General features: G+C 37.6%; 1 protein-coding gene across 1 annotated transcript in view; it reads left to right on the plus strand.

The window, feature by feature from the left end:
- Positions 1–27943, plus strand: part of RNF115 (ring finger protein 115) — an 84601-nt gene that overhangs the window by 8175 nt on the left and 48483 nt on the right. The window contains exons 2-3 of the mRNA XM_008707769.2: positions 14383–14441; positions 18327–18384. Of these exons, the coding sequence (XP_008705991.2) occupies positions 14383–14441; positions 18327–18384 (117 nt within the window). The remainder of the gene's footprint in view (positions 1–14382; positions 14442–18326; positions 18385–27943) is intronic.

Consider the following 27943-nt stretch of genomic DNA (forward strand, 5'->3'; position numbering starts at 1 on the left):
CGATCCTGGAACGCCGGGATCACGCCTTGAGCGGAAGGCAGACGCTTTAACGACTGCGCTACCCAGGCGCCCAAGATTAGTAGCATTTTTAAAATTGCTGCAACAGCCAAAACACTTCAGTAGATATCCAAAAATGTCCCCTAGATGATGGTATTTTCTTCATTAAGGATGCCTTCTATTCATACAGGAAAACATTTTCCCATTTTATCATTTACTGTTCTTTTCTCTAGCTTATTATTTCCTATGTTAGTGCAATATTTTCCACATGTTGCAAGATTCAGAGTTTTGCCTTTAGATTTGGTTTACTTTTCTTGTAGACAGTTCCTCCTGTGTATCTTTAAATTTATTTCCTCACCACTCTTACTATTGCTACTTGCTTTTCCATCAGTGGTTAGAATGGTGCCTGCTGCATAGTATTCATTCAATAAGTATTTTTTGAATGAAGAAATTGTAATTGTAGACCTTTTCTTCTTACCACTTTTGGCTTTTATACATGTTGAAAATCATGGGGGTACTAGTGTTCATAAAACACCCTAAAACAAAGCACAAACCTGTAGACTACTGAATAAAAGTTTGGCTCAAAGCAAATGTCTGATGGACCACTTATCATTAGTTAGGGGCAACTCGGAGTTGAGCCTCTTGTTTTTTTGAACGTAGCTTTGTTTGTATATCTGATAGCTTATAAGTAGAAGAGCTTCCCATAGTTACCTGCCCTCCATATGAACAGCTGATTGGCTTTTAAAATTTATTATTTATTTATATTTTTATTTATTTGAGAGAAAGAGAGAGAGAGTGTGTGTGTGTGTGTACACACGTGTACACACGAGCATGAGCAGGGGAAGGGGTGGAGAGACAAGCAGACTCCCTGCTGAGCAGGGAGTATCCAGAGATCATGACCTGAACCTGTCCTCTGTAGTAAGTGGTAGTGTGAGGTACTTTATTCTCAGACAAACTTAATTAAGTTGTTGGTTCTTTGATTTTAATCTATAGTGCCAGCTGTTAGGTTCTGATCTTGTAATATGGTCACTGTTGAATGTTCAAAGGCATTAGTGTTCATAGTTAAGTTAGGTTGAGGAATGGAAATTTTGTACATTAAGCCTGTTGGTTTGAAAAAAATTGCTGTTAATTTCAATAGCTGATGTAGTGTGAAAAGTATTTATAATGGTACAATTAGTTTTTGTTTAATAACATAAAAATTCAGCAAATTATTTTCCTGCTATTCTTAATTTGCATGTTTTAGATTAAAAAGTGGTTGAAAGTAATGTTAATAAGTGATAATCATGAAAGTGTTGAATTCCCTAAATTTTTCAGTCTTACCAATCCCTAAAATTACTGGTTTGTTATTCTGTGCCAAGTGTAGGTGCTGCTTCAATGAGGGAGACTTGTTTTAATATAATACTGGCTTTCTTTTTAACATACAGTCAGTGTTAGATGAGCAGATTGAGAGTTCCCAAGGTTTTCAATAAGTTCAGTAGATAGGTCTATCTCAGCCAGCAACACTACTGCTGTAAAATAAAAGGGTTCCAGAAGTATGTCAGTTTCTCTTCCTGAGTATAATTGAGTCTGGATAATTTCTTTGAGGTTACACATATACACTGAATTTGTGAAGTACAGCGCTTAGAAATTGGTTTGTGGGGCGCCTGGGTGGCACAGCGGTTAAGCGTCTGCCTTCGGCTCAGGGCGTGATCCCGGCGTTATGGGATCGAGCCCCACATCAGGCTCTTCTGCTATGAGCCTGCTTCTTCCTCTCCCACTCCCCCTGCTTGTGTTCCCTCTCTCGCTGGCTGTCTCTGTCTCTATCTCTGTCAAATAAATAAATAAATAAATAAATAAAAAAAATCTTTAACAACAAAAAAAAGAAATTGGTTTGTGTTTGATGATATCAAAATATATAGGCACTAGATCGTGTAGTAATAACTACTCTACTTGCATTCATTCAAGAACTATTTGTGCCTACTGTATTTTAGGAGCTGTACTCGGAAGACTGTCAAGAAGTCAGGAGATTCATAAAATGTTGGGATAAATGAGTAGTGGAATTAGGATTTAAATATTTCCTCCTTTGGACTTTCTGTTTAAAGATTAAAGTAATGATTATCTTAGCATTAGAGCAAATGTATTTTTGCCCATTTTAGGTCTAAGAGCTGTTTCAAAGGATAGGGCTTTCAGAATAAACACACTGGCTGCAAGTTGTAAAACTAACCATTAGCCCTCCTTTTGCAACTGTTATCAGACCTTCCTACAAGTGGTTTTATTCATTACATGTAAATGTATTATAGCACTGTGGGGAAAAAAAAGTCTCATTTTAACCTTTAAACAAATTACTGAATCTTTCTCTTTTCTTTTTTCTAAAAGCAATTATTATTATTATTTTCTTTTTAAGGTTTTGTTTATTTGACACAAAGAGAGCACAACCAGGAGGAGCTTGCAGAGGGAGAGGGAGAGGGGGAAGCAGGCTCCCCACTGACCAGGCGCCCCATTACTGAATCTTTCAAGGGCCTTAGTTTTTCTTGTCTGTAAAATGAAGGAGTTGTGTTTATTCCTCTCTGTTGGTTAGTGATTTGAGCTTTTGGGTATTTTTGGGTTTTGTATGAAGGAATTTTGTTCTGTAGTTTTTCCACGTAGATCATGTGATACCCACTGAATTCCCCCCCCCCCAAATTAATCTTACTAGGATATAGATTTTTACTAATGAAATGAATCTCCTTTGTAAGTTACAAAGTATATTGTCTTGTTTTATGATAATGAACAATCTTGAAAATGTTAGGATTGAGGACATCATAATATAAAGCAGTGCTGAGATTTTCCTTTGTTAAATGAAACAAAACAGTACACTCTTAATGCTGGTAATGTTGTTTGAATAAAGTAAAACCACATTTTTTGAAGACTTGGGATTCTGTGACAGGTTGATTTGGCCTGGGATAATTTCTTTTTTAGGTCTATTCTTACAAAATCTTTGTTTCTTTTATTTTTAAAGTTCTTCAGTTAACTCATTTTTTTACTTTCTAAAGCTCAATGACTACTTTTATTGACCAGTTTGTATGTGACCTTTACTGACCTGAGAGTCCCTGAAGTGAATTAGATCCTATTTGTAAAGTTCTCTTATCTCATTGCTGGAATGTCTGTACTATTGTATTTAAATGAAGTTCAGGGATTGCTCTTGTGGGCTCAGGGTAGAAAGGAGGGTGGTGCTAAATTATTTTATTTAAAAGGCGTTACTTAATGTAATCTAAAAGTCTTCTTTTTTCCTATCTTTTTGGTTTTAAACTGATACTTTTTTTTTTTTTTGTAAGATTTTATTTATTTGTCAGAGAGAGCGTGAGAGAGAGCACACAAGCAGGGGGAGCGGCAGGCAGAGGGAGCAGAGAGCCTAACGCAGGGCTCCATCCCAGGACCCTGGGATCATGACTTAAGACAAGGCAGATGCTTAACTGACTGAGCCACCCAGGTGTCCCTAAACTGATACTTTTAAAATGAAATGATGGTGATAGTAGCTGATTATTTTTTTTTAATGTTTTTACTTGAAAAGTTGACAATCTTGCCTGAGTTCCTAATTTTTAAATTTTAAAATTGAACTGCTTTGGGGTGCCTGGCTGGCTCAGTTGGAAGAGCATGTGACTCTTGATCTTGGCATCATGAGTTTGAGCCCCATGTTGAGTGCAGAGATTACTTAAATAAATAAAAGCTTTAAAATTGAACTGCTTTATGGAACCCGAAAATCTGGAGATCAGTCTAAATCAGTGTTTCTCAAAACGGTGTGCCAGGAGACTTAACTATGAATCGGGTAGAAGACTACATACTAAATCTTCTTGTCTCCATTCCTTCATTTCCCCCTTTACCACACAGAATGGCATATTAGTGGTTCTGAAAAATCATTCAGTAAAACAACATACTTAATAATATTGTTTAATCCAACCCTTTCCAGATTTTTCTTTTTCTTTTTTTTTTTAAAGATTTTATTTATTTATTTAACAGAGATAGAGACAGCCAGCGAGAGAGGGAACACAAGCAGGGGGAGTGGGAGAGGAAGAAGCAGGCTCATAGCGGAGGAGCCTGATGCGGGGCTCGATCCCATAACGCTGGGATCACGCCCTGAGCCGAAGGCAGGCGCTTAACCGCTGTGCCACCTAGGCGCCCCCAGATTTTTCTTTTTCTTAACAGACTACTGATTTACTATCTTGTGGAACATGGTTTAAGAAATGTTCCACATTAAAAGTTTATTAGAATCTACAATTTGTTGAAAACTTTATGTTCCAGGACCTATTTCATTGATGAAGTGCGATTTGCCCAACTTCACACAATTGGTTTGTTTCTCTGTGCTTCTGGTCCAGTTTTGTTTGAACTTCAGATTCACTACTTTTAACCACTTAGGGTCTTGGGAAGCATTGCTCAGTTCTTATTTCGAGGCTAAGTACCTAAGATTAGGATATTCAGAGAAGTTTGTTTTATGGGCCTCTACTTCCCTAAGTGTGATTTCATTAGAACATATACTTTGTACAGGATTTCAGTGACTTTTAATCCCAAGTTATTTTTCTTTCCCTACCAAGCATGCTTTTTTCTCCACAGTGCTTGGAATGGAGAGCTTCAAATATGTTTTCTGGGAGAATGAATGTTGTCAGTTTATGTAAGAAGATTCTGTCAGCCTGAGCTGAATGCAAGAAGATAAAAGTTTTCCTCCAAACCAGTGGGACACATCAGAGTTAAATGCAAACTTTTTGGATCATTTACCATTTTATATCTGTGCCACTGGCTTGTTCTCCTTCTTACTGCCTTTAGTGGAAGCAGGCACAAAACATTATAACTAAATCTTTTCTGGCTATATTGTGTTATATGAAGTTAACTTTCTCTGATAATTTTTGTAGTTTAGTCTGTTTTTTTTTTTCTTAGAAAATTTGGCTTCTTGTTCATCTGATCAAGCTGATATCAAGTACCGTTTTGTCCCATGTGACCTAATTTTCTGCCTTGTTACACAATGTGCTGGAGAAGATTGGTTGATTAGACACTTCTCTTTGGACTTCCTGATATTGTCAATGTTCAGTCATGGCCTGGAATGAAGGAACAAAATGGTGAAGGTTGTATATGTTACTGTCTTTAGGGAGCGAGACCATAAATCAAAGCGGTTTTATTGGCCTGGAACTGAATGACAGCTCTTCAAACAGTATTTAAATTGTATTGGTATCTTTGTATAACACTAAAACTGTAGCCTGATGTTTTCTTTCTTTCTCTCTCTCTCTTTTTTTTTTTTTTTGTAAACTGATTTTCTTTCTGATTAATAGCCAAGGGAACATTCATTTAAGATTTTTGGAGTTCAAAATGCTTAAACTGGAAACTTTGATCTTCCTTTTAAATGAGTAGTTGGCCACATGAATGCGTGAGACTTTCTTGTTTTCCTGAGGGAGATTTGGGGGAGACAAGTAGATGAGGACAGCATTTGTGCTCTAGTTTTACAGATGGAGAAATAGGTCTTCACAAAGATCACGAAGTTGTAATGCTGGAACTGGAAACAGAATTCTAGAGTTCTGTTGTTTTTGTTTTGGGTTACACTTGATGCTTTTGAAAAGGGAAGAAGTGTACCTTGGTTTGAAAAGAAGTAATCATAGGGGATTTATGGAAAAGGTTTCTAGAAAAAAGTAGTGTCTTTGACCTATAGATGTGAGGTGGCGTGAAATTCAAGGTGTGGTGGGTTCTGGTCTAGGAGCTATGATGTGTTTCAAACAGTGCGTGTTCCTGATCCTTCCAATTAGGAATTTGTGAAAAGTTTTGCCAGGTGATACTCAAAGACAATATGAACTAGAGGGTATGACTAAATATTGTGATTTTAGTTTCTGTCAGACAAGACAGAAAGTAGGCTTCTGTTTTATTTTTTTAATTTAAATTCAATTAACATATAATGTATTATTAGTTTCAGAGGTAGAGTTCAGGGATTCATCAGTCTTATATAATACCCAGTGCTCATTACATCACAAGCCCTCCTTAATGCCCATCACCCAGTTACCTCATGCCCCCACCTCCTGCCCCTCCAGCAACCCTCAGTTTGTTTCCTATGATTAAGAGTTTGTTATGGTTTGTCTTCTCTGATTTTGTCTTGTTTTATGTTTCTCTTCCTTCCCCTATGATCCTCTGTTTTGTTTCTTGAATTCCACATATAAGATCATATGATAGTTGTCTTTCTCCGATTGACTTATTTCACTTAGCATTAATATCCTCTAGTTCCATCCACATCATTGCAAATGGCAAGATTGCAATTTTTTTTGATGGCTGAGTAGTATGCCTTTGTGTGTGTGTGTGTATATATATATATACACACACCACATCTTTATCCATTCATCTGTCTGTGGACATCTGGGCTCTTTCCGTAGTTTGGAAACTATGTGGACATTGCTGCTATAAACTTTGGGGTGCAGGTCTCCCTTAGGATCACTACATTTGTATCTTTGGGGTAAATAGGCTTCTGTTTTATTGAAATTAGAAAAAAAATGACTTAGATGCTGATAGTGAACATGTAGAAGAGCAAAGCTGTGGGAATTCGGAAATAAGTAGAAAGTCTTATTTCATATTCGGAATAAATACTGGATGAAATTTGCATAAAGTTCAAGAGAATGCACATTTCAGTGTGGGACTTAATATAAATAAGTCTTGGCTTGTAGTTCATTGTCTGCTAAAACCTCACTTTTTTTGATAATTGATCCCTTGAATTAGGAAGGAAAGAAGGAAAAGAAAATAATTCATTAAAACCACACTTTCCCTTTCTCTTCAGTATTACAAGTGCATTCTTGTGCTGTTCTAAGTGGGTGAGCATCAGGACTAGGCTACACTTAGGAAGTTGTTCCTGATTCAGATGATTAATGGTGAAAAATATTTCTGCTTATGGGTATTTTTAGATGGAACAGGCAGTGGAACATCTGAAGCAGTTCATTCAAGTGTACCTGCTACTGAGTATCTTCACTAGAGTTTTACACAATAAACTTTAGACCCTAGGGGAAAAGCAGCTTAGTTTGGTGCAAACAGCAAGGTTCCAATTCCCAATGATTCTGGGTAGTTAACCTAGGTTTGTTATACTTCTCTTTTACAGATGAAATGATAGAAATGACGTAATGAATTTTTTTGATAAGACTTTGTGACTGTGGGGACTATATATGTTGGCAGTATTTTGGTGGGGGGGGGTTAGTGTGATGATTTGATATGTTAATGTTGAAGCAGAGGAGAGAGATTTCTATAATGCCAGACATATATAGGTGCTAATCATTATCCTTGGTTTGCCCCTCCTCCTTTCTTCTAACACAAACACCTTATGCTTAAAATTCAAAACTCTGTATCTGAATATCTGAATGTATCAGGATGATTCTAAAGCCAAGGCCTGGGTGGGGGAGGAGTATAGAGGTAGAGAGAGACTATGTTTGGTTCCTGTTTGACCCTTTTACAAATTTACCTTAATTCATGGACGTTCCTCCAAATTAAGGTTAAGATTACCTCTGGGAAAAAATTAGGAAAATTAAAATGTAAAGTAGCCATCTTTAGAAGTAACTTCAGATAAGCACTTAAAATCCAGTCTGGTTGTAATCTCAGTATAGGGTGAAACTAAACTGTGATTGTAACTAAGAAAACATAACCAAGCAATTTTATCATATTCTGTCAGGAGAAACAGTATGTCTCTTAGAAGAAGGTGTGGGAATTGTGGGTCAGCAGTAAAAGAGTAGAAAAGAAAGTCAGAGGCAAACATCAGCTGTGCTCTCCCTGGTGCTGCCTAGGGGGAGAGGAGTCCCAGGTCCTTGATTTTGAGGATCTGGTTTATGTTCATGGTGGGGATGGGTGTATTAGGCTGTTGTAAAGTAAATTGGCATTTTGGGTTTTATATACATGGTCTCTGAATTTGGTTTTTATGTGAATCTTTTTCTAAGAGATCTTCTCGTGGTCTGCTAACTTAGATTTCTGAGTTTGTAAGATTGAAGGTTTCAGATCTTGGATTGTGTGTTTATCAGGATAATGCTCCCTTGTGAGAGAGGGAAGGGGCTGAATGGCTGCTGAATTCCCAAGGCCTCATTTGGCGTCGCCATAAACTTTTTCATCCTGTCCTCAGGAAATTATAGTTTCTGTTACTTTCTCTAAAAGCAGAGTTATTTTTAATCAGTGTGGTGTAATGAAAAGAGTATGAGAGAAAGACCAAGATTCAAAGTTCTTTTCAAATACTTGGGCAGTGTTCTGGCTTTCTGTTACTGCCTAACAAATCACCCAAAATTTAGTGTCTTTTTTTTTTTTTTTTTAAAGATTTTTATTTATTTATTTGAGAGAGAGAGAGACAGAATGAGAGAAAGCATAGGAGAAAAGACGGTCAGAGGGAGAAGCAGACTCCCCGCAGAACTGGAAGCCTGATGTGGGACTCGATCCCAGGACTCCAGGATCATGACCTGAGCCGAAGGCAGTCGCTTAACCAACTGAGCCATCCAGGTGCCCCCAAAATTTAGTGTCTTAACAGCAATTTATTGGGGTGCCTGGGTGGCTGAGTTGAATGAGTGGCCGGCTCTTGATTTTGGCTCAGGTCATAATCTCAGGGTCCTGGGATTGGGTCCCACATTGGCCTCTGCGCTTAGTGGAAGTCTGCTTGAGGATTGTCTCTCACTCTCCTTCTCCTCCTGCACTCTGCTTGAGGATTGTCTCTCCCTCTCCCTCTGCCCCACCCCCTGCACTCTCTCTCTAAAAAAATAAATCTAAAAAAAAGCCACAATAATTTATTATCTCTCATGTCTCTGTGGATTTACATAGTTCACCTGGTCAGCTGTCACTCAGGATCTTTCGTGCATTTGTGGTCAGATAGTACCCAGGGATGGAGCCATCTGAAGGCTCTACTGGACTGGACCTCCAAGCTGATGTTTTCCTCTTCTAATCCAGTCCGTGTCTGATACCTCAGTACTCTCCACATGGCGTCTCAGTCCAACAGAGTAGCCCAGACTTGAGTCACTGCTCAGGGTGTTAAGAGTCAGGAGGCAGAAGCTGTCAGGCAGTTAATGGCTTTCTCTGGAACTGGCCCAGTATTCTATCAGCCGAAGAAGTCCCAGGGACTCTAGATTCAAATTGGGTGGAGTAAAAGGTCGCATTGCAGAAGAGCATGTGGGGGTGCCTGGGTGGCGCTGTTGGTTAAGTGTCTGACTCTTGGTTTCAGCTCAGGTTGTGAGATCGAGCCCCCAGTTGGGTTCCACACTCAGCACAGTCTGTTCAGGATTCTCTCCCCCTCTCTCTCAAATAAGTCTTTAAAAAAAAAAGCATGTGGATTGGAAGGTTTTGTTGGGGCCACCTTTGGAAAATCAGATTTGCCACAGACAACTTACTTCACGTTTTTATCTGTAAAATAGAAAGAACAATATTCACTTTATGGAGTGGTTAAGAGAAATCATAGATGTTTCATAAATATAAGTACTCTTATCCAGTAATTCTCCAACATAATAGATTATTACTAATCTACTTTTACTTTGGGTCATAGTTTATTTAGTACATTTTCCTGACCTATGTTTCTCAGACTGATAAAACAAAAAACTTTATGATGGAAAATTTTAAACATATAAAAAATAGAATAGTATAAGAAGCCCACATGTACCCAGCTTTAATAATTATGAACTTAAGCCAGTCTTATTTCATTCATCTCCACCCTAAGCCAGTGTCATGTCTCCAGATTAGTTTGAAGCGATTGTTAAAATTTTTGAGTCTTAAGAGTGAAGGAGTGGAACCCTTGATGTAGCTGGAAGTCAGTAAGAGTAGTGACTAGTGTGAATTGAGAAGAAAAATGGCAGTAGTAAGTTGAGTGCTATCAAGCCTTTAAAAGAAAATCTAGACACTGGAACTATAGCATCTTCAGAATGTTATTTTGGGTTTTTCAGCCCTCTAAGAGAAAGGAAGTGAGGTAATTTTCTAAGAACAGACCTTTGTTCTAAGATCAGACTACTGAAGTATGTAAGAGACAAGTGAGCATTTTTTTAAATTTGATAATTAAAGAATTTCGACCTTATGAATTCTGTGAAGTACTCTGTATGTTCTGTAATGTTGATTGCAGGAGAGATAATTCACAGCTGAGAGATCTGTATGTTTTATGATTAGCTACTTTTATCAAGAATAATTTACAAAACATTTGGAAAGAATTTTGGTTCTCCTTAGGAAGGTTTGATTGTGGAAGTAGTACCTAGGGATAGGAGGGACTCCATAGTACTTCTACAATTTGGTTTATACCTCTGAAGTGTCCTGTTCTGTTGAAGGAGCTGTGGTGGCTGACACACAGGTTCTTAGAACTGTGCCTGGGATCATGATGAGAAGACTTGTACATTTCTCTACTCTAAATCAGCATGATTCTTGCTTCAGAGTCTTTTTTTGTCTTCCCAATTGTTATAATTGCTTTTGAATTTTTTCTCCACCACACCTCTTAACATCATTTTGGAAGTTCAGTATCACTGTAAATGACCCTTTAACTCCAAAGACCTTCATCCCTACTCCATTTTAGCCACCTACTCCCATAGGTATATCTTGGACTTTGTGATCATCCAGAACAGTTCTTCCTCTGAAACCTCTTAAGCTCTATCTTATGATCCAGCCATAACTTCTTGTTTTCAACTCTTTTATTTCTTTACTCCCACTCTGCCTGTTTCTGATTATATCAGATTCTGGCACTTTGATTCTTTAATTGTGAAGTATATGACAAGTAATTTCATGTTCATGTAGTCAGTAAATATTTATCAAACACGTATCTGTTCTAGGCATATAGCAGTAAACATCACAGATCTGCACCTTTTATGAAACTTCAAGCTTACTGAATGGAGACAGACATTAAAAAACATAGAAATTGTGATAAGTGCTATAAAGTAATGATCGAGGTGCTGTAGAAGAAAGTAATAGGGGATCAGAAGATGGGCGAAATAGGTAAAAGGGATTAAGAGGTGCAGTCTTACAGTTATAAAATAAGTCAGTCATGGGGATGAAAAATCCAACATAGGGAATATAGTCAATAATATGGTAACAACTTTGGTGACAGGCGATAACTACACTTACTGTGATCATTTCATAGTGTTTATAAATATTGAATCATTATGTTGTACACCTGAAACCAATACAATATCTTATGTATTCTTCAATAAAAAAAGAAAAGAATGGGAAGAAACCACTTTAGATTGCATGATGAAAGAAGGACTCTCTGAACATGACATTAAAATGGAGGCTAAAGGATTAGAAGTTCCTTGTCATTCACAAAATTAGGGAATAGTGTTTCAGTTATAGAAGCAGTATATATGGAAGCTGAGAGGCATGATGAGCTTGACGAGTCAGAAAAATTGAAAGAGGGCCCGTGTAGCTGGAATGTACTGAAGGAGGGAGAGTAGCATGAAGTGATGTGGGCCAGTTGAATAGAGATCAGCTGAATCAGGGCGTTGTAGGTCATGTTTAAGAGTTTGATTTTATATGAGGTGTTTTGGGAGGTAGTTGAAAGGTTTTAAGCTGGGAAATGACATGGTCCATTTTTATGTTTTAAAAAAGATCATTCTGACTTCAGTATGCAGAAGAGATAAGGAAAAGGCTAGAAGAAAAGTGGGATGACACTTAAGAGGGAAGGTATTTCAGTGTCTAAGGTCACTGCTGGCTTGGGTTAAGATTGTGTGGCAGTGGGCAAGGAGTAGATTTGAGAAACATGTTTGAGCTAGGAGTGCCGGATTCGATGGTCTGTGTTGGAAGATAGTGGAGAGGGAGGTGTCCCGAATGACTCCCAGGTTTCCAGCATCAGCAAACCGGTGTGTATGCCACATCTTGAGGGTATGCGTGTGTGTGTTTGTGTGTGTAAGTAAGAGAGAGAAAGAGTGTTCAGAAACATGGTCTGGTTGGAGATACACATTTGGGAGTTGTTCGATATAGGGGTATTTAAAGCAGTGGGAAAGAGCGAGAGGGAGGGAATCCTAGGGCTCAGTGCCTATAATTGTGACAAATTACAACACTTTGTAATTGATTCCTTTTTCTTTTTAACATTAGACTTTAGAATAGGTTTAGGGTTAGCCTTCTAAAATCAATCTCATTGGTACTCAAACTTTCTTAGTGGGAGAAAAAGGGATGGAGTTACTGCTACCTGGGAGGGTGGGGGATTGAAAGAACAAGGGGGGGGGCTCAGGGATTTATATGGTCTCCAGATTATTTTATTTCTGGAGTATACAGTATGCCTGTTATGAGTGTTTCTCAGCCTTCATGTGCATAGCAGAGAAAAAAGCTTCAGAGCTTCTGATTCATAGGTTAAAGTTCATGGTAAATCTGAAGTTTTCCACAATCTGGTCCCTGCCTGCCTATTGACACTCATTATACCACTCACCTCCAACTTCCATGCATGTTACATTCTATTGTTATGATCCTTAGCCCATAATTTCCTTTTTCATGGAGCAAACAGACTAATAATTTAAGTCAGTGTTTCAGAGAAAGCCTTCCCTGGCCTACCTTATATTCCCAGTTGTGCATTAATTATAGCAATTATTTTATTAAATTTTACTGTTTCTTGGATTGACTGTATCCTCACTGAACTAATCTCCTTAATGGAAGGGATTGGTCATTTTTTCTTTATATCTCTTTGGTTTTCTTTTTTTTTTAAAGATTTATATATTTCCTTATTTAGAGAGAGAGAACGAGCAGGGGGAGGGGCAGAGGGAGAGAATCTCTTTTTTCCTTAAGAAACTTTATTTTTTAAAGATTTTATTTATTTGAGATACAGCAAGAGTGAGAGCGAGAGCGAGAGCAAGAGAGCGTGAGTTGGGGGGGAGGGGCAGAAGGAGAGGTGAGAAGCAGACTTTCCGCTGAGCAGGGAGCTCAACTTGGGGCTCGATCCCAGGACTCTGGGATGATGACCTGAGCCGAAGGCAGATGCTCAACGGACTTAAGCCACCCAGGCGCCCCCGGTAGAGAGAATCTTAAGCAGGCTCCTGGCTGAGCTTGGACCCTGATGTAGGGCTTGATCCTAAGGTCCTGAGATCATGACCTGAGCTGAGACCAAGAGTCAGACACTTAACCGACTGTGCCACCCAGAAGCCCCTCTTTATCTCTTTTAAGAAAGCACTTGAATGTTTGAGTTACCATTCTGACTGTCTTTGACTAGCTAAATACGGCTTACATCACTTTCTGATAAGACAAAGCTTATTTAGGGTTTAGAGAATACGGGGAGATAAATAGTTGAAAATGTCTTTCCAGGTCTGTTTTAATAGGTAGTTAAAATATATTTTTAAAAACTATGATAGGTGGATGGTAAATAAAAGAAATACTTTAGGATGGTAAAAAAATAGAAGTATGATAAGGCAGTCTCTAAAGTGTATTTTTTTTTTTTTTTTTAATATTTACGTATTTGAGAGAGAGGTTGTGAGCAAGTGCATGTGATCTGGGGGAAGGGCAGAGGGAGAGAAACTTGAGCAGACTCCATGCAGAGTGTGGAGCCCGACTGGGGGCTTGATCTCATCGCCCTGAGATCATGACTTGAGCTGAAATCGAGAGTCAAATGCTTAACTGACTGAGCCACCCAGGCACCCTTATTAAAGTGTATTCTTTCTTTTTCTTTTTTCTTTTTTTAAATATTTTATTTATTTATTTGATAGAGCGAGCGAGCATGAGTGGGGGGAGGGGCAGAGGGAGAAACAGACTCCCCCGTGAGCTGAGCAGGGAGCTGGTCCTTGATCCCAGGACCCTGGGATCATGACCTGAGCCTATGGCAGACAGTTAAGCGACTGAGCCACCCAAGCGCCCCCAAGTGTATTCTTCCTTATCAGTACTAATGCTTGATATTTATTTAAAAGAAAGATTCATGGTACTGAAGGAAATAGAAGCTGATTTAATGGAATTGTTCCAGTTATTTGAATTAACATTTCTGTTAAATACCTGAGAATATTACGTTTTATTTGGAACCATTGGTAGTCAAAAAATAGATTAGAAATATTGTAAAACTTAATTGTAAATTCCTAGTCTACCAATTGATTCATACTGTGATTCAGTTTGTGTCTTCTACATGTATATAGTAGAAAATAGCAGTTTTTTACCCATCAATTTTATAATCTTAAACTGCTCTGATAACTAGTGGAGATTTTTCATTAAATTTGAAGAGAAAATTAGATCATGAATTTATTCCAGTTTTTAAAAAATCAACCCAAATTAAAAAACAAAAATCTGACATTCTCCCCCTCACTGGGAGCTCTTGGGGGGAATCTCTTATGAAGCCATTCTGCAAACTTCTTATGGAATTCTTTATGTGCCAGAGTGTAATAAAAAAACTATCCTTGGAGTCAGCAAGTACATGTAACATTTCATCGCATCAGCTTGTATACTGCATTTTACTCAAACTACAGGAAAGACTAATCTAATGAAAGACTTTTATTTATTTCTTCCTTTCTTTTTTAGGAATATATTTGTCCCAGATGTGAATCAGGCTTTATTGAAGAAGTGACAGATGATTCCAGGTATTGTACAAGCTCATGAATAAATCAGGCATTCTGTTATCAAAATGATTGTCAGCATCGACTGAATAAATAGAAAGAAATTTGTTTTATAACTCATGCTCTCTGATGAGTGGGAGGGGGGGAGGGAAGGAAGAAGAGGGAAGGGTAATAAAAATGGGAAAATTTGGGATGTGATGTGATAATGGGTGTGATGAGATCCACTGCTTCTGATTATGTGTGGCATTCCTTTGAAACCTCTGTATTCATATCAGAGTAAATCTGGTAAATTTTCATTTATTTTCTGAGTCCTTGGTGTCCTTTCAGATTATTGGGTGGTTTTTAGTGACCACTCTGTTGCCTGAAGGTAGATTGCTGTTACACCTCTTTGGTCGGCTTGGGAGCGACTTCTGACAAAGATATCTAATAAAGTAAACAGTCTGGTCTAGCTAGGGAAACTGAGTCATTACTCTGCTTTGAGGAAGCCTTAGGATCCTTGCTCTTACTAAAATTATTGCAGTCAGACTTACACCATCTTATCGCTGTGATATTAATTGGGTTCATAGTGCTTGAAATTGGCACTCATTGGTCTTACTAAAGATACAAAGCCTATAAAAAAGGGAACTATCTCTGAAAGTGACAGTATTTTATATTACTTCTTGGTTGATATGAATAAAACTATAAAAACTTAATAAAAAGTAGAATAGCATTGGTAGGATGGCCTTTTTTGGGTAAACATAATGGTACATTTGTTCTTTTGTGGCTACGTGGTTAGATAATTTGGTTGGACAATTGAAGAAATACTGACTGGATAAAAAGAATTTGTAATCTGAAGTTTCTTTTAATCTTGGAGTGACTTTGGAGATTTTAATGGCAGTAAATAATTCCTTTACTGTTGCTGTTGGCAGACTCTAAAGTTGAAGGTCCCTTCCACAACCAGGAAAAACTACACATTTTACAGTATGTACTATTAGTTTAACTTTATTAATGAGTGATAATCATATGTATAAATGAACTGGAGCTTCTGGGGCAGTATATGGCATGGGATCAAGTTTGGTACACTTACATGGAGATCTAATAATCTTGGTTTTAAATAATACCATACCAGCTCTAAACCTGTAAGATTAGCATGACAGCGAAAAGAGCAATTTTGTGTGAATAGCATGCTAACTTGGGGGCAGCTTTTTATTTGTGCTGTTATAATAGCATCAAATACTTACTGCAAACACTTGTGCTCTGCATGTGTTAAATAAAGAGCATATTGGTTGTTGGGAGGCAATTAAGGGGCTTATTTTTTTCCTAAGTTTTTAAGTAGTAATCCTGGTTTCTTTAGCCCTGTGTACAAAGTATGGTTATAAATGCAGATAGTGACTTGCAGGATGAGTCTTTTTTTAGAAGGGAACTATGAATTTTATGGATCCTGCTTTCACTTGATTTAATTCTTTTATTTGTGCCTTTGTAGGTCAAAGATTATCCTTTAGTACTGTTAGTACAGGTGCTATTAGTGCAAAACTCAAATGTACAGATTATATGTCTTTTGAAAGATTGGCGTTTTAAATGGTTGAAGAAATCTTTTTCTTTTCTTTTTTTTTTTTTTAAAGATTTTATTTATTTATTTGACAGAGATAGAGACAGCCAGTGAGAGAGGGAACACAAGCAGGGGGAGTGGGAGAGGAAGAAGCAGGCTCCTAGCGGAGGAGCCTGATGTGGGGCTCGATCCCATAACGCCGGGATCACGCCCTGAGCGGAAGGCAGACGCTTAACCGCTGTGCCACCCAGGCGCCCCAAGAAATCTTTTTCTTAGAATCAGTATCTTAGAGGTAGCATGGTATTCCCTTTCTATTGAGTTCATAAACATTTGTTGAGTTTTGAATACATAACGATTACAATGGTAAGTAGGGGGTGGTAAAAATTAATGATAGGAGGTCCTTACATGTAAATATTGGATAATGGGCTCCATATGCCACTAGACATTGATCAGAGGGGCATCTTGTAAGTTTTCTTAAGCTTTGTAACATCTCTCAGAACAATGTGGTTGTTTTTATTATCTCTTCTCTATGATTAGCTGTCACTCTTAAAATATGGAGGAATTTTAAGGAAAGGGAATGCTGAGGAAGTTTCAGGGGGAGCAGAACTATAAAAGATAGAGTCGATAGCTTTAATTACCAAGGATATTTGAATCCCTGGAACAATGTAGTAAAGGCAGGAAGGCTCGGGAAGCCTGTCTAGCTTGAGCAATAAAATGGGTACACAATGGTAGTTGAATTTTTTACTTATTAGTATAAATGTACCAGTACTTCTGGGCTTGTTCTACATTTGAAGTGTTCTTAACTTCTGAAACAAATGCAAGTGTTAAATGGTTTCTAATTAGTGAATAAGGCCTGAGCATGACTACATAGAAAATGGCATTAGCTTTGCTTTCTCACTTTTGGTTTCAGACTAACCAAAGTGTGTTTGTTTCCTTAATTGGCTGAGTGCAATGCCTGAATTGGTGTTCTGAAAATGAAAGCTATCTGTAGTAGTTTGTAGGCTTGTATTTGGGATGAGTGTGTGTACATGTTCATAGGCTTGTGTCTCTTGAAGTAAGTGATACCTAGTAGTTCTTAGGATTCTTTCCGTTCCTTTCCCCACAAAATGTTAGCCATTTTCCTCTCTTTTTTTGCAGATTTCATGGGGACCATGGGATCTAATATTTCTCCCCAGTCGTCAGAAATAGTTACTTTATTACTTATACATCTTTTTTTTTTTTTTTAAGTAATTTCTACACCCAGTGTGGGGCTCGAACTTACAGTCCTGAGGTCAAGAGTCACATGCTCGACTGACTGAGTCAGCCAGGCACCCCTGTTTACACATTCAATATTAATTAAACAATTTTTATTTTCCAGTTATCAATATATGATATGACGTTGCAGGGTTTTTCAAAAGTGATGAGTGCCCTGTGTAATGTCTAACACACAAGAAACACTTCATATGTATTTGTGGTATTAACATAACCTTTACCCTCTAAATTTATATATATATATGTCTTTTAAGATTTTATTTATTTATTAGAGAGAGTGAATGAGCTGGGGGGGAGGGGCAGAGGGAGAGGGAGAAGCAGACTCCCCGCTGAGCAGGGAGCCTGCCGTGGGATTCCATCTCAGGACCCTGGGATCGTGACCTGAGCTGAAGGCAGACGCTTAACGGACTGAGCCGCCTAGGTGCCTGAATTTATATTTATGAAAGGAGGGAGAGGGTTAGAAGTGGATGAGATAAATTCTAGATATTTATAATAAGGTAGAATTTAGAGTCAGTGCAGAGAGGTGTGGATCCTCATTTGGTTGGTGAGTTCAGAAAAGACTTAATGGAGGGGGTAGCATTTGAGATGGGCCCTGAAGGATGGGTAGGATAATCAAAGAATAGGATAAACTATCAAAAGAAGAAAAAAAAATATTTATTGAGATCTTTTATAATGTGCTAACTATAGTACCAGACCCCTTGTAGTACTATATTTAATCATTCCCAAGTAGGCTCAAATGTCGTGTTCATCTGGTGGTTGCATGATTTTTTAGCAAAACATTATTTTGAGAATCTTGTTTTATTTCTTTGCCTCCTTGAGAATAAATGTTTTTCTTCTCTTGCTTGGTCAAATTTGAATTGCGTTGCTGGCTGTTGTTCCTTTTTCCTACTCTGTGGTGGTCCCTCTTTCGTTTTTCACTTGGTTTATACTTGATTTTGTAGTTTGTTATAATATTTTTCATAGATTAATCCACATGCCAGTTCTTCATAATTTCCTTCGTAGGTGTCACATTGGGATGAGTTATTTTTCCTTATTGGGTTTTGTTCTCATTGTACCATTCTATATTTAGCTTCTGGGAGGGAAGCTTGTTCCTAGGAATAGAATCCGTACTCATTCCTTTTTCTCTTCAGTTTTTTAGGTGGTGGTGGCAGCCGGATAGACAATAGCACATCAACACATTTTGCAGAGGTAAGCTTTCCTTTGGCATGTAGGGATTCTATAGATAGTAGGTAGATGTTAAAACGATGACAGATTTTCACCTCCCAGTGCAGCAAAACATCTGAATGTATAAGAAAAATGTGGGCAGGAGTAACCCTCAGGAAGATTTATGTTTTTAGTAGTTGGGCCTTTTGCATGTACTTTTGGTAAACCCTTGATAAAGAGACTAACCTCTTGGTCTGTGCTGTTTTAAACCTAGTGTTGTTTTCAATTCTGTGTTCTACTTCCTTAATTGTGTATATGGTGTGAGAGAGAAAAAAGCTTGTGTTGTTTGTGAAATAAGAGTGCTACAGACTCTGCTTTGGTGGTGTGATAGCCAAGTAAAGAGCAGGCCAGAATGAGTTGTAATTGAAGTCACCATTCAGCTTTACACAGAGGTACTGGTTTTTAGAGATAGCCTCTAATGAACATGGTGGTTTGGTATGATTGGAATTGGGGACCAGATTAAGATATGGCATTTACTTGCCTCCCAGATCTCAAGGTGGGACCTATGATTAATTTCCAATTCTCTATGTAATGTATCATCCATAGTTTTGGGGAAAAAAATCTTAACTATGATTTGAAAATGAGGCATTAGTTTGCATCTTGGAATACCATTTTACATTAAATTCAGAGTAATTTTCTTTTTCATTCCATTCATTGACTTAAAATCTCTTGTTTAGTTTTTTTTGGACCATTTTAACCATTTTTAAGTGTACAAGTAAGTGGCATTGAATGCTCTGTTTTTAATCATTTAGAGACTATACCCCATAAAAGACACACCATCTATCTCATCCTACAAGAAACACTGGTTTGTTTTGCTTCTATTGCCGCACAACTTGGTTGGTTTTAGAAAGCTAACAGATGCTAAAAGAAAAAAAATTAAATCCTATAATCACGATTTGTGTGTGTGTGTTTCAGGATCACATTAGCCTTTTCCAGAGATTATCTCAGCTGCCTAGAAAGCTAGCAAAATTTTTTGATATTTATTTGTGTGTAAAGTAAAACTATTAGTAGTGCATTAGACAATTGGTTTTCGGTAAGAAGCCCTTAAAACCCTAAAGTTCTCTCCTTTATCCTTTGAAAATTATCTTAAGACTTGTAGTCCCCCATATTTTTATGTTGTTAGAATTTTAGTCAAGAAGCTTGACAAAATGTTTGAGTAAAATTCCTGTTTTACTAAGGGTATTTTCTTTTACATATGGTCCGTGTACTTCTTAATATCCAGTTTTAAGTTTTTTGGTTAACTCTGAAGTGCTTTAGTATGTGGGCCGCTTAGAGTGTGCTTTTTCATGTCTTTGAATTCCCATTTTTATTTTCTCATTTTGATGGATTGAAAAGCATTATTTAAAATTCATTATGCTTGCAAGCCTGGAAGCCTTTTGACTTTAGTATGTATTTCCCTGTGTGTGCTATTCCTGATAACACGGATTGTCACTTTCTGATTATACATATGCTGAAGGAACTTCATCTGATTTTCTTTAAATGTTAGTTCTCTTAGGAAATGGAAAAACATTGGTCTGTCAGTTTTACAGATATGACTCACCAGGGGAGATTCATTAAAAAGAAAAATAAATATAGGTAGTCATTTTCCTAACTTTAGTAATGCTAAATCTGTCACTGATGGCATGAGCTATCCTTCAGGTGTTAAAGTAATTTTGCTGAATCATGGCCTGTGGCTTCATGTCCCATAGGGTTTATAGCAAGGGCAAGATTATGCCCAGTTTTCCTTCTGTAGAGTTCCCTTGTCATCATGCCTGAGTATGCCAGTTTGCTCCTTTTTAATGATATTTTGCATTTAAAAAATAGAAAAAAAATCTGTCTTTATGATACAGAAGTTGCCAGGGATTTAAATCAATCAACTTCTTAGATGAATGTTTTATACACAGCATTCTGCTGGAAGTAGGGACAAGAAGCAAACATCATGGTTGCCTTGCCTGCAAGGAACATATAATTTAGTTGGGGAACTAGTGCAAACACATATGAAGTGAATAAGAAAACAACAAAGAGTATACAGAGAGTGTGATAAGCTTATTGTGGGGTGAATGTAACAAGTACAGTAGAAGGGAGAGATTGGTAGGCTGCAGCCTCTGGGAAGACTAAAGCATTTAGGAGGAGAGAGGTCAAATGATGTAGTAGTATGCCTGGAACAAGATTGCCTGAGTTCAAATCCTGGGTCTACCACTTAACTGGCTATGTAACCTGGGCAAAATAACTTAGAATCTCTTTGTGCTTCTGTTTCTTTGTCTGTGAATTGGGGAATATAATATCTACCTCATAGGGTTGTGAGGTTTAAATGAATTAACACATGCTAGGTATGTGGGCCAATGTGCCTGCCATGCAGTGAGTTTTAATACATTTTAACTATTATTAAAACTTCAGGGTAAAGGTAAAACTCCTTCATGGGGAGATTAAAACAAGGCACCTTAACTCCATGAGTATTGGAGTCTTTTAGGGTAGATGGAATTCAGATATGCAGTGAGGTGAGAAAAATTATCTCAAAATAATATTCATAAGCTATAAGGTTTTGTATTTATGTCCCTGGATAAAACACTTAGAAAATTGTAAGTAGAAACCAAAGTTATTTTTCTTTTCCATATTTTAGTTTGTAATTTCAGCAAAAGCCTATGCTGAATTTTGTTCTGTTTTTCTTCAGCCAGAGTTCCTTGTACAAAGAAGAGGTTATTTTCTATAATTAGCATTTACTAGTAACTGAATTCTTAAAATACTAGATAGGTTAGAAGAGGCTTAGTCCAAGCAAAACTTTTAACAAAGTCAGTATTTTTAAAATTTTTTTATTAAGTGGATCTCAGGTGGGGAGATAGAGTGGGTGAAGTTGGAGTGAGGGTGGGAGGAAGGTTGCCAGTTAAAAGGGAGCTTTGTTTTCAGTATTGTGTGAGGGTCAGTGGAGAATGAATGTAAAACTGTTGCTAGCAGTTTATAGAGAGGAAGGACATTGCTGTATTGAAGTTCCTGGTGGTAACCTGGGGAATTGAGCCCCTGGCTGCCTGAGGGTTTCATTGATTACTAGAAAGCTTCTGACCATGACCTGGTACCAGTGAGACATCTGATCTGAGAGTCTCAGCTTACCTAAATGGATCACTTCAGTATAAGAGTGGCTGTGGCTGCTGCCTCGGATTAGCAGAAAATAAGATAGATGGCGTCCTGGAGACAGAACTCCCAGGTATACACAAGAGGGTAGGGTCCTCTGAGCAGTCTGATTTATATTTATTTAAATGGAATTTCTTTTGGTACATGATGTAGCATTATAATGAAAATAAAAAGGTATTAAAAACATCCGGAGTCCCACTGTTCCAGGAGCTCCTTTTCTCCACACATTTCCTTTCAGGTTTTGTCTTGAGTCATTGGTACTGAAAGATACTGTAACAACATTATGAAGATTAAAAAAAAATGAAAAATCTGTATTCTCATCATTTTAGCTTTATTTCTTTCTTTGCATAATGTTTTACCTTTTTTGCCTGCATGATTCATAACTTTTTTCAGAGGCATTCACATGGTATACCATATTGTAGTTCTGCTTTTTAACATTTATTTCGAATTATGTAAAAAATCTTTTTTTGTTTCTTTGTAGATAAAAGACTTATAAATTTTATGAGTTCATATTGTTTCCTGTCTGTACTTTGTTTATTAAACTGCTCTCCTATGTTAAACATGTCTGGTTATCTGTGATAGTTCATTGTTGATTGTATCTCTTCCCTCCACCCCTGAATCTAGAACACATTGAGAAATGTAGAAGCCAGACAGATGGAAATAAAAATTTAGCTTTATTCATCCATATTGAAGAACATAATTGATCTGTGGCCAAATGGACATCCTAAGTCTCTATAGAATGACTCACCTAAGAGAGGTTGCAGAGCAGGCATTCATACTCAGAACCATTTCTTTTGCATTTGTGGCTTCCTCATACGTGAGCCCCATCTGTTGGAGAAATGATTGGATGAATGGTGAGTCAGCAGATGTTAGGTTCTTGCCACTCACCAGTCAGATACATCACTCCTCTGATAGAGAATAGTAATGAGGAATGAATGAAGAGGTCAGAGATGGAAATGAGAGTTCTGATTCTTCCCTCTTCACTTTGGGTTTAGGCATTTAAGCCTGAAGTTAGCAGGGGTGTGGGAGTAGTGACTGTGGCAGCTGGGGGAAATTGTAATATGCGAGAGCAGTTTTGCCTTTACCTTCATGAAGAAGGACTCGTCTCCAGTACCAACTCTGCTCTTTTGTGTGTGCTCCTTGGACCTGTGGAGAAGGCTCTGAAATAATAAAGAACAATGTAAAGTGAATTACGTTGAACTAAATACAGTTGTTGATATTCTACTATTTTTGACCTACAAAAATGTCAATTTTATTATGTTTTTTTAAAGAGATTTATTTATTTTAGAGAGAGCATGCATTTGCACTAGCTAGCACAGAGAGGGGCAGAAGGAGAGAGAGAGAGAGAGAGAGAGAGAGAGAGAGAATCTCTAACAGACTCTCCACTGAGCACAGAGCCCAGCGTGGGGCTTGATCTCACAACCCTGGGATCATGACCTGAACCTAAATCAAGAGGTGGACACTCAACCAACAGAGCCACCCAGGTGCCCCTCAAAAATGGCAATTTTAAATGATTCAGTCTAGTAAAAAGAAGTTAAAGATTTTAAACTGTCCTTCCCCAGGTTAACCGTCGTTTACCTGTTTGCTGTTCCTCTCAGTCCCAGCCAGAGGGCTTGCACTCAGATGCCAGGTTGAGTTTGGGTTCTTTGAGCAGTTGCAACCTGGATTGAATCTTAAAGTTTGAATTAATTCAACCAAATCTTTCGTGTGTCTCATTTTTTAGTGTGAAGACTTAAAAGAGCTCATTTCACGCTATCTGCTTCACATCCAGTCAGTTTGGAAATGTCAAGTAAAACTCCTGAGCTTTTCGCAGTTGTTGAAAAAATAACTCTGTCTCCATAATTGAGTACATACTAAGTTCACAGCAATAGCCACAAATTAGCAAAGACCACAAACTTAATGGTAACTGAAGGAAAAAGGGCAAAACAAAATATTCTTGGTGTCAGCCGTGTTAATTTTCTGTTCAGTGAGTGCCAGTTGCTCAGAGTCCATGGCCTGTAAATTTAAACTCATTTGGGAAAAGGTGCCTTTCAAGAGATTCTTTATGGTGCAGTGTTTATATTAGTGGTATAATAGGGGTTACGTCATATTTTTTCTTCATGAATGGCATTTGAGCTCTATATTTTGGTAAAATTTACGAATTTGCCATGGTTGCAACTGTAGTCTTTTTTTTTTTTTTAATTAATAATGATTTTTTATTATATTATGTTAGTCACCATACAGTACATCCCCGGTTTTCGATGTAAGGCTCGATGATTCATTAGTTGTGTATAACACCCAGTGCACCATGCAATATGTGCCCTCCTTACTACCCATCACCGGTCTATCCCATTCCCCCACCCCCCTCCCCTCTGTTGCAACTGTAGTCTTGAGATTTCTTTTTGAGGATCCTTTCTTGCCTAGGCAGTTATATTATAAACCTCTGAATTTCCATTTACTTTTACTTTTTTTAAAATTTTTATTTTTTTAAAGAGATTTTATTTATTGTCAGAGAGAGAGAGCAAGCATTCACAAGCAGGGGGAGCGGCAGAGGGAGAAGCAGGCTCCCCGCTTCAAGAAGCCCAATTTGGGACTCGATCCCAGGACCCTGGGATCATGACTTGAGCTGAAGGCAGATGCTTAACTGACTGAACCACCCAGGCGTCCCTCCATTTACTTTTAAGTCTTATGTTCTCAGCACCCCTGAATTGATCTGAGGATGAGCACGTTTTTTACTTTTCTTTCAGTTACCCTCTCTGCTCCTCGTAATCATTCTAACGTTTATTATTCTTTTTAAAAAATTACTCTAGGGGCGCCTGGTGGCTCAGTCATTAGGCGTCTGCCTTCGGCTCAGGGCGTGATCCCGGCGTTCTGGGATCGAGCCCCACATCAGGCTCTTCCGCTGGGAACCTGCTTCTTCCTCTCCCACTCCCCCTGCCTGTGTTCCCTCTCTCGCTGGCTGTTTCTCTCGCCATCAAATAAATAAATAAAATCTTTAAAAAAAATAAAAAATTACTCTAATTTTTGCCTAATTTATTGAACACATCTATTCCCTGGAGACAGACCTTTCGAAGTATAGGTCTTTTAAGTTGTCCTCTTAGCTTTTAGGTTTGCAATAATTTTATTCCACCTTCCATTTACCTCTAAGTAGAAGCTTTGTTTCCATGGTAAATGGGACCCCTGCACTTCTTTGCCTGTTTGTTAATAAGAGCTACTGCTTTTCTTAGGATGAAGATACAGTTTAGGTGTCCAGTATCTAAAAACCAATGATTAAGAGTTAGCCTCCTTTTGGGTTCACACACAGTTCAAAATAAAGAGGTGTTTGGAGCTGCTGATCTAATGCCATTTAATTCTGCTACCAATGGCAGATTAAAGGTAGACTGCTTCTATAGCCCTTATAACAATATCATAACCATATAATTATCTTCCAAAATGGGATACTTTGTGAAAAATTACACTAAAAATAATAAAAATTATATAATTTTTTGGAAATTTATTTATTGGCCAAAAAATTGGCTTTGTTACGTTGTTGGACTTGTTAAGCGATTGTGTTCAAACATTTTTCAAAAATAAAATTCTAGGGGGGACCTGGTTGGCTCAGTCGGAAGAGCATGTGACTATTGATTTCAAGTTTGTGAGTTCGAACCCCATGTTGGATGTAGAGATTACTTAATAAATAAATAAACCTAAAAAACCCTCCAAAATTCTAAAAAATAAAAGTAACTTAGGCCCTTAAAACCTGACAGATATATTACAAGAACAGAAAACTATGAACCAGTATCCCTTCATGAACATAGGTGTGAAAATCCTAAACAAAATTTTAGCAAATACAACCCAGCAGTGTATAAGAAGGGTTAGACATCATGCTCAAGTGGGATTTATTTCAGGAGTGTAAGTTTAGTTAATAATTTGAATGTTAGTTCAACATTTGAAAAATCAAACAGCGTAACTCACCATAGTACACTACAAAGCAAAAACCGTACTGTCATCTCAGTGGATGCAGATAAAGCATTTGACAAAATCGAACATCAATTTTTTTTTTTTTAAGAGAGAGAGCACATGCTTGCCTGGGGGGCAGAGGGAGATGGAGAGAATCTTAAGCAGGCTCCCTGCCCAGCACAGAGCCCAACTTGGGGCTCAGTCTCACAGCCCTGAGATCATGACCTGAGCTAAAATCAAGAGCCGGATGCCTGACCAGCTGAGCCACCCAGGTGTCCCTAACATCAATTTTTGATAAAAACTCTGAGCAAACTAATATAGATGGGAACAGCCTTTATCTGACAAAGGACATCTACTAAAATCCTACAACTAACATCATAATTGTGAAACACAGTGTTCAGGAACAAGACCAGGATGTCTTTTCTCATCACTTGTGTTCAACATCATTTTGGAGGTTCTAGCCAGTATAATAAGGTGAGATAGGTAGAGACAGACAGATGTAAGTGGTATCCAGATTGGAAAGAAAGATATAAAACTGTCTCTTCACAGTTGGCATGATCTTTTATGTTGAAAACCTGATGGGATCTGTAAGAAAGCTATTAGAACTAGTGAATCTAGAAAAGTTACAGGATATGAGAAAAACATACAAAAATCAATTATTTTTACATAATAGCAACAGTTGGAAATTGAGGTTAAAAAATAATTTACGATAGTATACAAATATGAAATACTTTCTGAGAAAAGATGTTTAAGATCTGAACATGGAGAACTACAAAATGTTACTTAGAGAAATTGAAGAACACCTAAATAAATGGAGAAATATGTCCCACTCAGGATCAACTTCATATTGTTGGGATGTCATTTATAATTTAGTGTAATTCCAGTAAAGATTCCAGTCAACTTTTTTGGTAGAAATTGACAAGCAGATTTTAAAATTCACATGGAAATGCAAGGTGTATAGAATAGCTAAAACTTCTTTGAAAAAGAAGAAGAAAGTTGGAGGACTGATGATACTTGATTTCGGAGCTTATTATAAAGCTATAGTAATCAAGACTGTGGTACTGCCACAAAGGTAGATCGAAAGAACAGTATATCCAGAGTTCAGAAACAGGCACACACTGTTGCCAGCTGATTTTGACAAAGGGACAAAGGCAATCCAGGAGGAAAAGAATGGTCTTTTAAATGTGCTGAAACATTTGGATATTCACAGTACAATACGAGCTTACATACATACTTTAAACCATATATAGAGATTAGCTGGAGAGTAGACCTAAATGTAAACTTTGTATGCCTTGAAGAAAACACAGGAGAAAAATCTTCATAACCTTGGGTTAGGCAAAGATTTCTTAGATAGGACACCAAAAGCCTGACCCATAAAAGGAAAAATTGATAAATTGGACTTATCAGAATTAAAAGCTTCTACTCTTCTTCATAAGAATGAAAGGACAAGCCACAGTCTGGTAGAAAATGTTTTCAGATCATTTATCTCATAAAGGAGTTGTATCCAGACTATATAGAGAACTCTTAAAAGGAAATAATAAGAAAACAACCCATTTTTAGAGAATGACAAAAGATTTGAGCGGTTTGCTTCACCAAAAAAGATACACAGATGGCAAATAAGCATTCAAAAAAGGAAAAGCTCAACATCAAAAAAAGAAGTGCTCAACATCATTAATCATTAGGGAAATACAAGTTAAAACCACAATGAAATACCACTATACAACTATCTGAAGGGCTAAAATTTGAAAGACTTACCATACTAACTGCTGGCGAGGCTGTGGAACAACTGAAATTGAATGTAAAAATGGTACAGCCACGTTAGAAAACACATTAGTGGCTTTTTTTAAAAAGACGTATCTGCACATGTAAATATGTATACAAATGTTCATAGCAACTTTATTTCTAATAGCTAAAAATTAGAAACAACCCAAATTAACCCATCAACAGGTTTGTGGGTGGACAAATTGTGGTATGGTCATAGTATGGAATACTACTCAGCATAAACCATTGATACATGTAAAATATGAATGGATGTCAAAATAATAGAGTAAAAGAAGCCGGAGTACATACAATATGGTTGCTTTTACATGAAATTCTAGAAAATATAAAATTCTAGGAAATGCAAACCACAGGAAGATTAGTGGTTGCTTAGGGGCAAGAGGAAGGGATTACCTAGGGGCACTAGAAAACATTTAGAGGTGATGGGTGTGTTCTTTATCTTGATTTAATGTTTTCATAAAGTTGCTTGTGAACTTTTTCAAAATTGTACTCTCAATTGATTTATCTCTGTGAGACTGTAGTTTTTTTTTTTTTTTTTTTTAAGATTTTGTTTATTTACTAGAGAGGGAGAGCACAGAGGGAGAAGCAGACTCCCCACTGAGCAGAGAACCCAGAGAGCCTGATGTGGGGCTGGATCCCAGGACCCTGAGATCATAACCTGGGCCGAAGGCAGGTGTTTTCAACCAACTGAGCCACCCAAGACTATAGTGTTTTTAAAGATATAATTCATATACCCTGTAAT

Source organism: Ursus maritimus, unplaced genomic scaffold (genome assembly GCF_017311325.1).
Source record: "Ursus maritimus isolate PB19 unplaced genomic scaffold, ASM1731132v1 scaffold_12, whole genome shotgun sequence".
In the NCBI taxonomy this organism is placed as follows: Eukaryota; Metazoa; Chordata; class Mammalia; order Carnivora; family Ursidae; genus Ursus; species Ursus maritimus.